Source organism: Vicia villosa, linkage group LG3 (assembly GCF_029867415.1).
Source record: "Vicia villosa cultivar HV-30 ecotype Madison, WI linkage group LG3, Vvil1.0, whole genome shotgun sequence".
Lineage (NCBI taxonomy): Eukaryota > Viridiplantae > Streptophyta > Magnoliopsida > Fabales > Fabaceae > Vicia > Vicia villosa.
The window spans coordinates 12,546,817-12,565,670 of record NC_081182.1 but is presented as its reverse complement, the minus strand read 5'-3'; the positions used below and the strand labels follow the sequence as shown (position 1 = coordinate 12,565,670).

General features: G+C 32.2%; 3 protein-coding genes and 1 long non-coding RNA gene across 4 annotated transcripts; 1 reads left to right on the top strand and 3 right to left on the bottom strand.

Moving 5' to 3' along the window:
• Positions 1-2,589: 2,589 nt before the first annotated feature.
• LOC131657561 (uncharacterized) lies at positions 2,590-2,955 on the bottom strand. Its single transcript, XM_058926945.1, has one exon. The coding sequence runs from the start codon at positions 2,953-2,955 to the stop codon at positions 2,590-2,592; it is 366 nt and encodes a 121-aa protein (XP_058782928.1).
• A 1,913-nt stretch (positions 2,956-4,868) lies between these two features.
• LOC131657560 (uncharacterized) lies at positions 4,869-5,468 on the bottom strand. The gene has a single exon (XM_058926944.1). It carries the CDS (start codon positions 5,466-5,468, stop codon positions 4,869-4,871), a length of 600 nt encoding a protein of 199 aa, XP_058782927.1.
• Positions 5,469-5,510: 42 nt separating this feature from the next.
• LOC131657559 (uncharacterized) lies at positions 5,511-7,404 on the bottom strand. Its single transcript, XM_058926942.1, has 2 exons — positions 5,784-7,404; positions 5,511-5,701 (listed from the first exon to the last, which is right to left on the bottom strand). The coding sequence occupies exons 1-2, from the start codon at positions 7,402-7,404 to the stop codon at positions 5,511-5,513; spliced, it is 1,812 nt and encodes a 603-aa protein (XP_058782925.1).
• Positions 7,405-11,750: 4,346 nt separating this feature from the next.
• Positions 11,751-12,575, top strand: LOC131654922 (uncharacterized). The gene is made up of 3 exons (XR_009299607.1): positions 11,751-11,801; positions 12,166-12,231; positions 12,331-12,575. It is a non-coding gene; the product is annotated as an uncharacterized LOC131654922 (long non-coding RNA).
• Positions 12,576-18,854: the final 6,279 nt, after the last annotated feature.

The window sequence follows — 18,854 nt, the reverse complement described above, 5'->3', positions numbered from 1 at the left end:
TTACAACATAAACAACAGTCAAATAAAGTAATTAACAATACTCGATTGTTAACTAACTACGACTCGACAACTGGCCGGACGGACCGACCTGCTCTGATACCACTATGTAACACCCCAAATCTACCCGATAAATTTATACGGAAAATCAGAGTATTTTAAAATTTTCATACAATGAAATAGGATGTCACATTCGTCATTTAATTCACTTACGACAATTACGCCTCCACATAGATACATAGCACTTAAACGAAAGCAGACAAATCATAACATTAATCTAATCCTCAAAAACACCTCATCAAATAAATTACTTCGCAGCGGAATTATCAAACTTCATAAATATTTAAATCAAGTCGTAGCATCTTTGCACGGTAACTTTAAGTTACAATTTAAATCAAAACTAAATAAAATTCAGCAATTAAAACAATAATAAAAACAATCATTTTATCCCCCCGAGTGCTACGTATCAGAGCGACAACCGACTCAACTCGCGACAGCTAATCCTTCACTCACTAGCATCACCTGCACGTTACCAGTATAAAGGCAACGGCGAAAACAAGCAAAGGGTTAGATATCAAACAATATAAATAAAGTCATGATAAAAGTATATTACGGTTCAAGTCATGATATATATATATATATATATATATATATATATATATATATATATATATATATATATATATATATCACGTCTCAATTTCAATCACAAACAACTCAAAAATCAAAATCACGTAATCACGCACAACGTCGCAAGAAGCAAATGAATGAGACACGACTAATGCATCATGCATGTGGTACCCAGGGCTTCAGCCCCCATCGGCAATTGCCAGATAATAGAGGCATCAAAAACAGGCATAAGCCTTCGTCGCTGTTTTGCCAGTCCAGGCCGTCGCTACAACATGCATGCAGTTCATGAGACACTATGACATGCAACAACTCACAATCAATCACAAAACAACGTCGCATAAGGCATTCGCCTACCTCGCCAAAATATATCAATCATTATTGACAATTACTCGTCACTTTAAATTCCTGCAACATCGCAAAATTCGCAATATCTCAAAATATGCATCAAGTCAAAACATCGCCGAAAACGTCGTCAATTTACAAACTCCGAATCAATTCCGGACTCGCCTAATTTATACTATTCGGTTAATTAATTTCCGGGTCTATTATTAATTTATTTTCTATCACTGTTACGCTAACAAATTATTACTCTGTTACTGTCAAAATTTTGACTCTGCTACTGCTAAGAATTCGTTTTGTCATTGCTAAAAGTTGCTCTGTTACTGTCGTGAAGTTATTCTACTAAATCATAGAGTTTATATTCTTCTGTTGCCAATCATCCTTTACTAATTATACTGGTTCACTCAATTTATTTTTTGTCTATTTAGATTTTTAAATTAATCTAACGTACTATTCACTAAAACTAAAATTAGTTATATCACTTAGTATTACATATATTAGTTATATCACTTAGTACTACATACTGTTAATTACATACTGTTTATAAAACTAAAATTAGTTATATCACTTAGTATTACATATATTAGTTATATCACTTAGTACTACATACTGTTTATTATATCATTTAGTACTACATGCTATTAATTATATCATTTAGTATTACATACAATGGCTACTCCCTAAACTAATTATGATACAAATTTTGCCTGAGGTGCTAAGGGACCCCCATCTCACCCTGTGGCTACCGTCCCACCTAGTCACCCCACTACACAACAACAACAACAACAACAAGGGACGTCCGTCCCTGGCTAGAAGGCCCCCTCCCCTAAGCAATTCCTTCTTTCCTTTCAGTGCCAATTTTCAATTACGGTTCCCAGTTTTATTCCAAACAAAATTCATCATAATCGCATAATTAATTTCGGATCATCAGCAATCAAAGTTTTAATTCAACCAACGTATCATAGAGCCTTAAATCAAATAATAGAACCAATAGCATAACAGACAAATTGCAACATAGAGATCATACAAATTATTCATACATGGCAAAAAGGACATCAATCGAAAACATAGAGACAATAAATTCCCCAAACCCACATACAATCCATCATGTCTCTATTTATAGAGGAAGAACCCCACCCTTACCTGAATTTATGGTCTCTAACAGTTTCCGATTGAACTCCTAACTCTGGTTCCGGCGATGTACTTTTTCTCTTCTACGTAAGAACCTAATTTTTCTACTACCACTACTATTTATATATAACCTCACTTATTATTCTATTAATAAAATAAACCAATTATTCTATTAAACTATTAAATCAAATAATCCAATAGTCAAATGGACCAACTAAAAACACCTCCTTATTCTACTAACACCAACCAAAGTAAATAATATTCTAACATCCAAAATATTATTTTCTAACAATAATCCTCCAACTAAAATTAATTCATCATAATAGTAATATAATCTCCTTAATATCATATTACTATAATCAAGCGTTAAATCCGATAATGCCTCTTAATAATTAAAATCAACTTATTAATCCAACAATTCCTAACTTCTACTAAATTCCGACAAATAAATTGTTAATAATTCATTTAAATAATTAAATGAATTTTCGGGTGTTACAATACCAACACAACAATGGTCATGACCCAATTAAAATTCAACTGTTTCTTTATCAGTTTCATCTTCATCTTCAATTCTTCTTCTTTTGCGACTGAATCCTTAACCCTCTGCTTTTCTTCATTCAACTTTTGCATTAAGCTCGAAATTACTTCTTTTGCCCTAGGGTTCATTTCCTCATCAAGCCAAACAAAGTTATCGCACTTCTTGAAACCTTGAACCTTGTACATCCCACAACCAAAAAAGCGACGTCCTGGGTTTGTATCGGTCCAGGCCGTCATCAATGGAGCATCGAGACCGCAGTGACATTCTTGTCTCATTCTGTGACTTCTGTAGCTATCAATTGACACAGACTTTTGAGACATTACAAGGTTGACGAATTAGGGATGAAATGTTTGGGAAAACGACTAAGAAGCTGGATGAAGGAGAAATGAGATCGCGCACTGTGTAGCAATGGAGGAGATGAAGGAGATGAAGGGGTTTTTAGGATTTTGACGAACAAAATGAACAAGAAAGGGATTAGGGCAAAATTAGATACTTATATGTCCAATTAAATGAATTAAAAATAAAATTTCAAAATTAAGTTTATTTTATAAATAATCTGCATATATTTTAAATAGTTCATGTTTTCCATGTCATTCATCATTAAATCATTACCCATGTGGCAGGTTTATTTCCATGCCATGTCATTAAAAATACTGCCAAATGGAGGGGGGCTTCAAAAATTCCAACAGAGTTAAACTTTGAGGGCATGAATCATGGGTTTTAAACTAGGGGGACTAATAGTTTAAGAAGCTGAAACTAGGGGGACCAAAAGTGCAATTAAGCCTAATATCTATTCATTATGCCTTTCATCCATTGGGTAATACGGAACCTGAATAAACCCTTTTACACGTTAGACAAAATCCTTTCAATATTTTCCTCTCTTTTGCCCTTTTACCATCATTCTCCAACGGATTTTTTTACTGTACTGCCACAAAAATGAAACAAATATACCATAATGCCACAAAGTGAAAATAAATGACCAATATGCCACACTTGTAGTTCAGGTCCGGCCACCCCTTGGACGGACGGATGAAGGAATTTTTTTCGTAGTTTGGGTCCGGCCAGGGGTGGGCCGGACGCTAACTGGATCCTTTTTTTTTATTTATTTTTTGTTTTAATTGATTTAAATGATTATTAAAAGCTATAATTGATTTTTTATTTTAATTAAAGATTAAAAAACAATAAAATTAAATAAAAAACATTAAAATATAAATTAAAAAATTTATTTGCCAATATTTATAAAAAAACATTAAAATATAATAAATAACATTAAATATGAATAAAAAAATATTATAATATAATTAAAATTAATTTATAATAAAAGGTTCAAAAAAACATTAAAATATATTTAAAAAAAATACATTTGCCAATATTTATTTTAATTGAATTTAAAAATTTATTAATCATGAAAATGGTTTATTTATTAAAAATAATGATTAAAATATAATAAAATTATGAGTAAGTCACGGGTTGGACGAACATGTGTTGGTTCGGCCAATAGATGGACGAACATTTGTGGGTTCGCCCAATAGATGGACGAACATGTGTGGGTTCGGCCAATAGATGGACGAGGGCATATATTTTATTATTATTTTTTTGCCTATAAATAAGACTGTACAACCACATTTCCAATCACATCAGTTACAATTGAAGGTATAGTGTTACTATTGGAGATGTCTTCTGAACCCCTTCCAACGTTTCCACCTATGAAGAGAGATGCAACATTATTTTTTTCAGCAACAAAGCCTCCGTTGAAGATCAAACTATGGAACACTCAAACTTTCGAGCATCTACAGAGGCACTTGATCGGATGGTTAGACGGAAACATTCTTGAGGGTGAAAAGATAAGGAAAATTGAAAGGCAGGTCACAGAGAAAGACCCAAATGGAGTAGTAACTCGTTCTTGGAGAGCCGTGAAAAATGACGCTGGTGTCCTTATGATGATGCTAGGACCACACGATATTGTGTTGATGGTTGTAATCTCTTAGAATATGTTTTATTTGTTTCCTGTGATGTCGTTTTAAGTGTTTCATGTGTGGTTGTTTTATTTGTGGCGGTCTTTATTTCGATGTCATTGAATGTTGTATTAGTAATGTGAAATGTTGTTTTAGTTATGTTCAATGTGAAATGTTGTTTTAGTTATTGATGGTTGCAAACTCAATTAAAAAAACATTATATTACATTCATAAAGCTAGTTTTAGTAAACATTAAATAAAGCTAGTTGAAGTAAACATTAAGGAGGCCTATTGGACAGGCCTGATACATTTGTACATTTACTTCGGATATGGCCTACTTCACGGCATATCCCACACATTCTCTTTTCCTTTTCCACGTCGTCCATTTCGGTTCGAATCCGAGTACTGTTAGGGCGGCCTCTTTTTTTCCTACGCATAGTTTCGTCATGACAAAGAGTAGGCCCTCTATATTGAGGCCAATTGTCTTGATGTGGGAGGATCTGGAAGCTTTGTTGGTAGACTTTAAAAACATGTTGTATCTTGAACACGTCGGGTATGTGAATGGTGTAGTCTTGGCGTATACTTTCACATGCTGCAATCACATGTGAGCAAGGCAAATGGAACGCTTGAAATTTTCCACAATCACATGTTCGCTTTCGCAGATCAACACCGTAAGTATCAGTTGGACGACCATCGTTGCGGTTTATTCTTTCGGCCACCATAAAATAGAACCTCTCCCGGTCAAACTGGTAAACATTATGACTGCTTGCTTTGTTGACTTCTTCAGTCATCCCCTTGATACACTTGTCTGTAAAAGTTTGGCCTGATGTCAACCTCTTTGTCCACTCATGTCCGCGTTGACCAAATAATGCTCCCATCCGAAAATATGTGGCCGAAAACAAAGACGTTATTGGAAGATTTCAGGTAGCCTTTAGCACAGAGTTCATTGCTTCTACAAGGTTAGTCGTCATGTGTCCCCATCGTTGCCCTCTATAAAACGCCCTTGCCCACTTCTCCCTGGGGATATTTTCAATCCACTCCATAGCATCTCTATTTGTCTGACAAATTTCGGTTCTATAGTAATTGTACGTTGACTCCGTCAATGCATATCCTGTTACAAATAATAAACATGTCAAGAAACCAACAAAGTGAATTTGAAAAATTTACTTCATAAAGATCAACCAGACTATTACCCATGTTGACGAGTTTTTTACGTAGTTCTTTGTCTCTAATCGCACGCATAAAATTTTGCGCGATATGCCTTATGCAATAGACATGTGATGACGGAGGATTTTGCCATCCATTTGCAGGATCATCATAGGCACTTTTAATCGATGGATGTCTGTCTGATATTAGGCATAGATTGGGTTGGGGTGTCACATGGATTCTTAGATTACGAAGGAAAAAACTCCAAGCATCCTTGGTTTCACCCTCGACAATAGCGAAAGCAATTGGAAAAATGTTACCATTCCCATCCTGCGCCACAGCCATCAACAATGTCCCTTTGTACCTTCCATACAACCATGTTCCGTCGACTTGAACAATTGGCTTGCAATAGGCAAAACCATGGATGCAAGGTTGAAAAGCCCAAAATAGACGATGGAATATCATCTTATCACCCAACTGACTTCCTTCGTTTGAAAATGCAGGTAAAGTTTCCAAGTCTATTATCATTCCAGGCAGATATGTTTTCATTACCAATAACCATCGTAGAAGGTCATTGTAAGATGTCTCCCAGTTTCCATACAAGGATTCTATGGCCTTTACCTTTGCAATCCACGCTTTCCTGTAAGATATATTATAACCATACTTTCCTGTTATATGAGAAATTATGAGCTTTACCTTAATTGAGGGGTCGGTGTTAACCAAATCTCTGATGCAGTGAGAGACAATATCTGATGTAAGTTGTCTATGATCTTGCGACATTGAAGTGGTTGTGCAGACATGTGGTCCACTCAACTTACCTATCATCCACTTAGAATTCTTCTTGCAAACTGATGCTCTACATTTGAATTTGCAAGTTAGATTTTTGCATTTGATGACATATCTCTTCGTATCAGATTTGTATACCCAATAATCAAGATTATTGGTGATATGCCAATGTTGCATAGCAGCAACGCACTCCTCCTTGTCTTCAAACTCCATTCCCTCATATAAATCAACATCACTATAGTTTGTTATGTGGGAACCAAAAATTGATTCAGACGGTGCCTCTTCTAAACAGATATTTCGCATGTGATCCGGTGGGGCGTACATGCTAATCGGTCGTGCAAGTGTAGGCTGCGACGGCTCAACAATATCAGGGTCATTGTCATCACCAAAAAGATCTTCATATTGCACTTCTTGTATTTCATCCTCACTGTACTCGTCAACCTGTTCGTCGGGTATAAATGGTTCGTTGTTTTGGGTTGGCTCTTCGTCAGTGGGTTGGCTCAAACCGTATTGATGCGAATGCGACTCTTGCGATTGGTTAATGGGAGGACTAACAATATGAACATATAGCTCCATATCGTCAAGAGGTGCAAACGAATTGTGACATTCGAACATCACTTTAACGCCATCGTCGTCCTCTATTGGTTTCATGACGTAAAAAATGATACCGCTGTCTCCATTAAACAACGGAAGTCGATAAATAATTTCACTTACAGGAAGTTGCAATTTTGTTTCGATCCGTTCCTTCAAATGCATAAAATCGGCTCTACAATGCACTTTGAAACGTTTTGTTTCGGTATTACTAAACGAAAAACCGTTGGTTAGATCGTTACTGATAACACCATTGTAATGCACTGAACAAATAATGTTTCTCTGAGCCATTGAAATGAATCTATATTTGTTCTCTGAACAAATAAATTTTCTATGTGTTCGAATGTGTGTTTGAATGTGTGTTGCTTTACATTTATCAGTCAAAGTGGTATTAATACTGTGCCAACCAAAAATGGACACGTAGGGAATCCGTCCAGGCAAAGGACGAATCACGTTTCAGTCCAACCAGGGGTTGGCCGAACCACAAGGGAGTCCGCCCAGGGGTTGGCCGAACCCAAACAAGGATAGTTGGAGTGCGTCCAAGGGTGGGACGGACGACAACTAGGCTCAATTTTCGCTGCATGCATGCATGCATTTGTCCCATCAGCCATTGTGTAATCAAATCAAATAGTAAAGCATGCAATAGAGTCTAATATATGTTGGATAATAGCATGCTCCATATATTGCATGCATTACACTTGTCTGTCCAATGGATTCTACAATGCATTTGCTTTGACTATAAATTCAACCTATTATTATCACTCCAAACTCATAACATCTTCCAAATTTCATACATTACATATTCATCTGAAACACACAATTATCACTACCACAATCACACAACATGTCTGGTTTGCTTGCTTTGGGAGATAATCATCGAGGAACAAGAGAGAACGTGGCTGCATTCGTACGTATTTTAAATTTGTTACTAGTATTCTTATACGTATTTTTCACAGTTTATTGTTTTTGTATACTAACCAAATTATATATTTTTTGTATAGGATGAGTCTAAAAGGTTTAGACTACATAATCATATGTTTGATAGGGAGCCAAGTGAGGCTATCAAGCCTTACTTACAAAGAGCCGGGTTTGGGATCGTCTCCAAAATCAACTTTAGAAGTGTTGATTCTAAACTTGTAATTGCGATGCTTGAGAGGTGGAGGCCTGAGACACACACGTTTCATTTGCCGACCGGTGAATGTACAATCACATTAGAGGATATAAATATGTTGTTTGGCCTCCGCGTAGATGGGAGAGCTGTAGTAGGTGATACCGAAGGTACCGATTATGCTTGTATCGATGCTTTAGGCATACAACCTTTTAGTGATAGGGTGAAGGGTTCGGTAAAATTGACATGGATACACGACGAGTTGAATGAATTAGAAAACTATTCTCAACAAACCGAGGAGGAAAATATACTGCATGCAAAATTATATATCTTAAGTATGATTGCTGTTTTATTTCCTGATAAATCTCATAGTGTATTGCATTCTTCTTGGTTCAAATTTGTCAAAGATCTTGATGAATGTGGAAAATATAGTTGGGGGTCTGCGTGTTTGGCTTACCTTTACAGGGAGATGTGCAAAGCATGTCGTGTAGGATGCATGAGTGTTGCAGGCTGCTCACTCATTCTCGCTGTGTGGACTTACTATCGCATTCCACAACTTGCTCCAAGGAGTGAAATTGCTCCATCCTATCCATACGCCACTAGGTAAATTCTTTACTCTATATATTTATTTTTCCACTAAATTAACGCATAGTCCTAATTGAACTTTTTAAATATGCAAGATTTGCACAACGAGGTATGGAGTATTACTCATCTCCAAATGCTTTTCTTGATGGATATCGTTTCATTTTGGATCACATGGTCCAAGGAGATGTAAGTTATTTTCCAAGCCATATACTAAATCTTTCATTTACTTGAATACGACTCTTATATTTATTTATGTCTTACAGTTTTTGTGGAGGCCTTACGAAGAATATCCTCGTCGCACTCAACGAGAAGCTAAAGCGTGGAGTGCAACTACATATATTATCTGTTTTCATAGTGTGGAAATGCATCACGCCGACAGGGTTAGGCTTCAATTTGGTTTTAGGCAAAACATCCCTCAACCCCCGAGGTGTCTTGGAGATCATCACTTGGTAACGAAGAATGATGTAAAGGATTGTAATTATCGAGATGTGAACATTCACGAGAACAATGAGTGGAAAGGTAGAAGAAACTTAATAATGACAGGTGAGTTGAGTACTACTTTACGCCACACCGATGAATATATGCAATGGTTAAGAAATATTCCATTGTTATATTTGTCGAAAGAAACGTATTTGGCAGACCCTCGTTATTACACCTCCTCTACATCAACCCCACAAACAACCTTTCATCAACAAATCCCACAATCATTCCAACCAACCACACAATTCCAAACAACACCACAATTCCAACAAACACCACAATTCCAAACAACACCACAATTCCAACAAACACCGCAATTCCAACAAACACCACAATTCCAAACAACACCACAATTCCAACCAACAACACAATTCCAACAAACACAATTCCAACAACAAACTTCTTCCTTTCCACAAACATACCAACACACTCAAACCACACAACAACACACATTTTTTGCCACCCCATCTCAAATTCCAACCCCTTACACCTCAACCCCCCAAACAAACTACTACTATCACCAAGAACAATATCAACAATCAACACTTCGACCACCGCTACATAACACCCCAATCCCTCAACCCGACTTCGACCAATCATACTCCCAATCTCAACCGCTTTCACTCTCCCAACCACAACATACCTTTGACACCACAAATGTCTACTATCCAGACATGTCATCAAATGTGCCACAAACCTTTGTAGCTTCTACTCAACCATTCATTGACATCACTGATGATCAAGTACTCGAAAATTTACCGACAATAACTCCACAACAACTGGCGAGGTTTATGAATGATGGTCCGTCGCATCAAAACGATGATCTTTCAAGCGACGATTCTCCACAAAGGCAACCTCCACCAAACATTGAGCAACCGTTAGGTAAGGGTAAGAGAGCAAAGATACCCAAAAAATGTCTCACTGGGGGCCATATGGTCCAACCAAAGCCCAAAAAAAAATAGGCCTTTTTTCCTTGTACGTGTTTATGTATTGAATAAAATAAATATTGGAAATAATATTTTTTTATTCATATTTAATGTTATTTATTATATTTTAATGTTTTTTATAAATATTGACAAATAAATTTTTTAATTTATATTTTAATGTTTTTTATTTAATTTTATTGTTTTTTAATCTTTAATTAAAATAAAAAATCAATTATAGCTTTTAATAATCATTTAAATCAATTAAAACAAAAAAAAATAAAAAAAAAAGGGTACAGTTAGCGTCCGGCCCACCCCTGGCCGGACCCAAACTACGAAAAAAATTCCTTCATCCGTCCGTCCAAGGGGTGGCCGGACCTGAACTACAAGTGTGGCATATTGGTCATTTATTTTCACTTTGTGGTATTATGGTATATTTGTTTCATTTTTGTGGCAGTACAGTAAAAAATCTTCTCCAGCGACTCTTCTCTCTCTACACTTTCCAAGCGCAGAAGCTATTCTTCCATCACACCTCCATTGGATTCCATCGGTACTCTCCCTTTTCTCCCTTATCTCTTCTTCTTCTTGAATAACTGATGCATCACGGTTCATGACTGTTGCGTTTTGGTTTTGGTGTTGAGACATGAATTCCCGTATTACTTCCTTATGCGTTTTGGTTTTGGTGTTGAGACATGAATTCCCGTATTACTTCCTTATGCGTTTTGGTTTTATTGTTTTCATTATTCTGGTTGTTCACTATTCTGGTTGTTTAACTATTCTGGTTGTTCACCATTTTCATCAGCTACAAGTCAATGTTTATGTCTTTGATAATTTACAGAGAAAGCGACAGTTTATTGGATTTCTCAGCGTTTTAGATTTTATGTTAATTTTGAGAGGTATGTAAGTTTTTTTTTTCTATTTACTTCTTCTAATGGAAAGTTTTTTAAATCAAAGCTTTTTAAATGCTTCATGCATTTACATTTTCATTTTTATGTTTATTTTATCAGGTTGATATTTCTTTGTCCTTTTTTTGAGAAAACAAGGTAGAATAGACCAAATGTGCAAAAGTTTTTATTTTTATTAGCTTTTGTGTGCTGCTGTTATGTTTATTTATCAGCTAATAATTACTTGTGTTTCATACTTGTGTAAAGCTTGTGATTTTTATTAGCATATATGTGTTGTTGTTATGTTTATTAATCACCTAATAACTTCTTGTGTTTCATACTTGTGTAAAGCTTGTTATTTTTATTAGTTTTTATGTGTTGCAGTTATGATTTCAGTTCTCCAAAATATCATCAGGAAGATGAACTAAATGAGAACTTGCAGAGCTAGGTGAGGAAGGCTCAGTATGGAAGACAATAAGCTTAAGGGCATTATGTCAAAAAGATCACAAAGAATGTAAGAATCATGGTGGGTGTTTTCTTCAAAATGAGTTTTCATTTTTGGATCTTAGATTAGTGTCCGTACCATTTACATGTTATTGACAGAAGTAGTATTAATATGAAGTTCTCAGTAGTGTTTCCCTGTTTTAACCCCAGGAAGAATATTGGATCTTACAAAGATGGGTGTTTGCGTTCTTAAGAAATGCTCAGGTGTAATGTATTTCTTTGCATTTATGTATGATTTAATTTGCAGCAGATTACAATGCTTATCTACAAGACCTACCCTTATTCTGTAGTACTATTCCTATTATAATGTTTTAAAATTGTTCTGTTCTATATTTAGCTGTTATGTTTTAATGTTTTAATGCCTTCATTTTGCCACTACTTCTTATTCACATTTTTTACATTTACAATTTATGAAGTTTTTGAAATTCCTGTGTTATATATAAATGCAACATGACTACTTGCTCATATTGTAAAATGTTTTAAATGTAACCATTAAGTTATATTTGCACCTAATGCTACATTATTAAGCATTTGTTGTACTTATAATAACAGTTGCATTTCTATATAGGACACAAATTCTCTTTTCAACCATTACTTCTCATTAAAAAACTTTGTCGACAAAGAGCTTTGCCAAGTAAGTCGCTAGCTATTATTTACAATATAATACTTTTGTTTAATAATGGAACTTAGACTACAGGTTTTGTTTAATAATTTTCAATATAATATTTTGCAGTAAAATACATAACCAACTAGCTATTATATACTGTATCAACACCAGCCTGTCCTCAAAAACAGTGAAAATGCAAGGTCTGCAGTTTCTTAGTAATTGCTGGATGTGACAGACTCATACATATGTGCCTGCAGGTATAGGTTGATACTTTTGAGCATTTGATGTTTGATCATTAATTTCTTACCTTACTGGCTTACTCTACCTTAACACAAGTACGGTTTCCTTGATACCCGTGGCATGTACTGTCACTTTCCTCACCAACAAAGAAATACTGCTATATTTCTAATGGTAAGGTAGAGTGCTTAGCATATTTTTGTTTGTACAACATTATATATTAACAAAAAGAAAAATGCTTGTACTTTTTGATCAAAGATGCCCTGCTATCATGAAGTTCATCCTTATGGTACATACATATTCAATCCATAGTTTCATCTCAATTTGAGTTTGGTTAGTCCAATTCAATTGTAACTTGTGTTCATGAACTATTGCTTCACTCAGTGCTTGAACTATTGCTTCACTTAATGCTTCATTGAATTTAAGATTGAAAGCCTTAACTCGAATTATATATTAATAACATATACATCATTGAGTTAGTACTTAACTATTTTGAATAGAAGACTAAACTTTAGTAATATATTAAGATTAAAGTTTAAATACTATGAAAATTTCACAATTGCATTCAATCAGGTGACTTTGAAAATAGCTTTGAAGATGTTTTAGGGATTGATATAATTAAGTTATATAACAATGAGATGATTTTAGAGGTACTGCTATGATCTTTTCAAGTAATACTAATAAATTACATAAAAGATTAATTTTTTTATAGGTTTTTATGGATTAATATGATGTTCATATGCATAGAATATTAATAAAAAACAGAGCATGACATCATGGATTCAAATTGGTTTTTAACTTCTATTGGTTTAACAATGAGGTTGTTTTGGTGTTGTAGTAGTAAAGACAATGATGCAATACCATAACAATAAGTCTTAAAAGACAAGTGTCCAAGTAATAAGAGTTTCTTTTTGTTCATGTTTTCTTTTTCGTAAGGTTTGATTAAGACTGAAATATTTGGTTGTTGAAGCAAATGATTACTTTGTAGATATTTCATATATTTTGATAATAATAACAAAAGTCCCGTATATCCCAGTCTAAAATTACATTATACCGCTATATCTAAACATGTTGTAAGCTATGTATTTCTATTATCAATCAACTATAAAGCCATTATTAAGAAATTGAGCAAATTTCCAAAATTGCCCTTTTCATAAAAATTAAATACACTGCAAAATGTCCTCTTTAGTAATTAACAAATTCACCCTTACATTCTCCTACTTTTGTGAAATGATTCACCAAGTGTTGCAATTTAATTGGTCCTACTTATTTTATAATATTTTCCTCCAACAAAACAACTCTTCCTCCCTGCTCTTCCTCATTTCATAAACATTGTGCTTCATTTCTCTCTCCCATGCGGAATTCAAAATGCAGTACTTTGGTTTCTCAACTTTAGGTTTTCAGCTTTAGGTTTTCATCTTCATCTTGCTCACAGGTGATTTTCTTCTTCATCTATCTTTCCATAAAGTGCATTCATACATGTTCCTTAATATTTTCTGCAATGATATTGCTCTGTTGTCAAAGTTGGGCGTTTATTCCCTTCTTTTGTATTATGGGTGTTGTTAAAAGTGTGGAAAGATCTTTACTTTGCCCGGTTTGCATCATTTATTATAAGCTTTTGGGTTTTGTTTCAAAATTTTATCTTTATTTGGTTTTTCTAAAGTTTTGATTTTTCCTTGTCTATTGGTGTCATTAACCATTGTTTGTTGTAAAATTTTCCGTTTTTATGCAACATGCTTTTCTCCAGATAGGACTGTTCTTCGATTTTATGCAACATGCTTCTCCCTTTAAATATATCCATCCTGCACTTACATGCCCTTTTAATATATCAGATAACAAAATGAGTTATAGGATTGGGTAGGAATAGGATTGATATCAAGAAAAACATTAAAAGAGTGTATGTTAGTAATTGTTAATTTAAATACTAAACTTTTTTTTTAAGTTGAAATGAATAGGAATAGGTAGGGTAGGATTGATATCAGAAAAAAAATTAAGTTGAAAATTTGCTTTTAAGTTGAAATATTGACATTAATTTTTTTCGTAATATCATAGTTAGCCACTAAGTACATGTTTCTCTATTATAAAAGTTACTTACCTACTTTATCAATTCCTATATTTTCCTGTCACATTTTCAGAAAACTAACCTATTCATTACATGCCAACTAGCATTCTTTGGTTTTTAGTTTGATTAGCACTAAGTTATATATCACTTATTATTAACATAGACAATGTTATTTACACTTTTATAAATAATTCAACAAACATGTTGTGTATTTCAAATGCTTTAAGGTTTATAAAACTTAATTGGATTGTATTAATATAGTTAAATTTTTATGATTATTATTCATTTATAATTCAATTATTTATTTTAAATTTACATGTTTTTAAATATATTGTATACAATATTAAATAAATTCACATGTTATTAGGTTGTATTTTACGGGTCACTATCAACAAAATATATATTTTATTTATTTTTTCAAATGTTAAAATTATTTTTATTCTCTCTTCGTCTCATGGATCAATTTTTTTTGTATAATTATTTAATAATTAAGTAATTCATTTTAAATTTATTTATATTTAAATAATTTTATACCATATCAATGGCATGATAGTATAACGTATTTCTTAATTTTAATAACATTAAAAATATATTTATCTTACGGGTCACAACAAGACAATATTTATTTTAGTTTAATCAATCGTTATTTTAATATAAGAGACAAAATCTTTATTTTTAAATATTAATTTTTTCTCCATCTCACAATTATATTTTTTCTTCTTTGTGTATGATTATGTTCATTTTTAAAAAAAGTAAATAATTTTAAATTTTGCATTTATATCTAAAATTGCTTAATTGTATTTGATAGTATCTAAATGTTATGACATTAAGACTCATTCATGTGTTATCACATTAACAAATATTTTGTTATTATTTTTATTACTTCATGGTTATTATTTGAAGATTCTAAATTACTACATATTTTTGAGATTATTTACCACACATTTTTCATATCGTTCAAAAAATACTACACCAAAAATAATGCACCCGGGCGACAGCACGGGTCTCTGACTAGTATCTAAATATGGTCCAAGTTATCTTTAACAACAACAGTAGCCAAGAGTGGTACAAGTTGGAAACCAAGTCGTGGTCACATTATGATCCTTCACCTGGTGAACCTCTCCTTTATTTGTTATAAAAGCCTGTTATTTGTAAATGCATCAAATAAAATATATAAATACACCTATAAATTAGAACTTTATATCCATCTTATAAAATTCAAAAATTTACATTTTATTTTAAATATCAATTAAAATAATATGGCTAAAAAATGTTTACGTATTTCTAAAACTTGAATAGAAAGTTGCAACTTTTACAAGTAAATGATATGCTAAGAAAACGTGGCTCAAAATTTTTAAGAAAACTATTTTTTTGGATCAATTATTCAAAAAAAAAAATTATTAACTACTTATTTTTAAAACGATTATTTATCAAAGAGGTACAAGTAGGGGTGTGCAAAATAACCAATCATACACATTTATTGACACAACTTTAAAAAATTATTAAAACTCTATATAAACAAAAATAAATAACATTAATCATAAAATTTATACTTTCAAATATATTTTTTTAAAATTTTGTTGAATTTCGTCTTAGGCTTCTAAGGGTCTGTTTGGTAAAAATAGCGGTTACTGATAAGCTAGCTAATAGCTTATAGCTTATGATTGATGGCTGATAACTGATGACTTATAGCTTATAGTGGATGATTGAGACCGATATCTTATAAGCTAATTGAAGTGTTTGGTAAAATTTGCGGTTCAATTAACTTATAAATGTAAAATGACATAAAAAATATTTAATATATATTTATTTTATTTTAAATTAAAATAAATTATAAGGGTTAAAAATGGATTTTAATTAAAATAATAAGGATAAGAAAAAGAAGAAAAAATGATAAGCTATAAGACATAAGCTAAAACTCTATTTGAAATAGCGTCTGGAAAATAAGCTATAAGCTAGTAAAATAAGCTATAAGCTCGTGATGAAAAGACTGTTACCAAACGGGTCTAAATTATCATATGAGCTTATAAGACATAAGACATAAACTATAAGCTCGAAAATATGACTTACCAAACAGAGCCTAAATAGGCCTTACTCGTAAATCTAATAATTTTTTGTTACTTCTTTTAATGCTAAATAAAAAAAGTTACTCTTCCCTGATAGCAAAACTAAAACTCTTCCTTATTTTGATATTATCCACATAAATGTTTGAGGGCCTGTATTTTTGCCTTTCAATTGCTGGACATAAATATTTCTTAAATGTGATTGATGATTTTAGTAGTTATTGTTGGATTTTTCTAATGAAAAATAAATCTAAAACTTCTTCTCTTATTAAAGCTTTGGTGAAATTAATCTAAACTAAATTTCATATAACCATTAAAATCATTAGATCTAATAATGAATTAGAATAATTTGACAAACTGTTTAATCACAATAACAATACATGAAATATCATTCTGGTCCATTATCAGGTTTTCTTAACTCTATATACTTGCCTAGTTATTCTAAAAATCGGAGAATATAATTGGCCACATCCCAAATTATACTCGGCATCCTCCAAAAGCTATGCTTTTATCATGATATTCTTGCTTAAAGTCACTAATTTTCAGAAAAATATATGTTTTGATCTAAAATTTTGAAAAAATACAAGAATTTAAAAAAATTCCGTGAATTTTTACCGGAAATTTCCGGGTTTTTTTGAAAAAAAAAATGTGATACCATAAATTTAAAATTTCCAGTATGCACCAAAAATTTCAAATTAACTAAAATTTCCGGTATGATGTACCAAAAATTTCCAGTATTTTTTACACAAAAAATAAGTTGTGATACTATAAATTTGAAATTTCTGGTATGTATCAAAAATTTCAAATTTCTGATATACTGGAAATTCTTTATATTTCAATATTTTTCAACAAGGAAAAAATTGAATTAAAAAAATATGGAGGATGTCAGTTAAAAAAAAAAGGTCGCAAGTTAATTTCTCTAATAACCTAGTGTAATCACCGGACCCGGCCCTGTGGCTGTGCAACAAGTGCCACAACACAGAGCCCAAAATGTGTATAGGGCCTCAAAATATAAAAAAAAAGAAAATAGATTGTGTGATATTACATCAGCCTAAATAAAATAATACAATGGATTTATGATATTATTTCAAGACTGGATCATCATTTAGATGAAAAAATTTAAATAACAATGTTTATAAAAAAAATTACATAAAAAACAAGGTTTTCATAAAATTTACCAAAATATCTAGGTTTGGCAGGACCCCCTAGAGTATGCGCCAAACCATTTGGCGCATTAGTATAAAATTTTTTGAGTTAGCCAATCCATTTGGCGTAAATGTTGAAAAGTAAAAAAAAAAAAAAAAAAATTTCACATTTGCGCCAAACCATATGGCGCATACTCCTAATTTTTATACTAATGCGCCAATTCATTTGGCGCATACTCCAGGGGGTCTTCAAAACCTAGACACTTTGGTAAATTTTTTGAAAAACTTGTTTTTTTGGTAATTTTTTTTTTAAACCTTGTTATTTAAATTTTTTTTTCCATCATTTATTGCCAATTCATTATTTGTTCTAAATTATTGTATTATTTTATTCAGACGCTTTAAGACGTGTTCTATAAAACTATGTCATTTCACCACTGCATTTATCTTATCAATTGACAAGAAAGCATTTAATATATATCTTCATTTTACTCAATTTTGTAAATCCTTTTTTAATTAAATATCATTCATTATTCTTTTATACACTGCATCAATTTATCCTCTGTGATTTAATATTTTTTTAATGTATTCTTTAACTTTTATTTTTATAATAATATATTAAAAAGTTAGTAAATTTATAATTATTTTAATTATATCATTACAATTTAATAAATAATAAATTAAATTGGTAAATTTAAAAGCTATTTGATTAATCTAGTCTAATATATGGTGAGAAGTTTAAATTAATTGGTTTAATTAATTGAGTTAATGATTAAAAGGAGTTAATGTACATAGTTAAATTCATAACACTAACTAGTAGTTTAATGATAGTTAATTTTTTAAAATTCATAACACTAACTAGTAGTTTAATGATAGTTAATTTTTTGGTCAAGTAGTCTAGTGATTGAGAATTTCATTTTTAAAAATAAATAAATTAGATATTGTGAGTTTGAATTCAAACCATGCATCTGATGTGTCTACACAACTATAAACTGACTTAACTTTCTATTATATTTGTTATTTATAAATTTTTGTACAGAATTTAATATATATGTTATATTTTATTTTATTAGCGGTTTATTATAAAAATTAAAACAGGGTCTCCAGTTTGTTTGGGCCAGCCCTGGTAATCACATACTCTCGTCT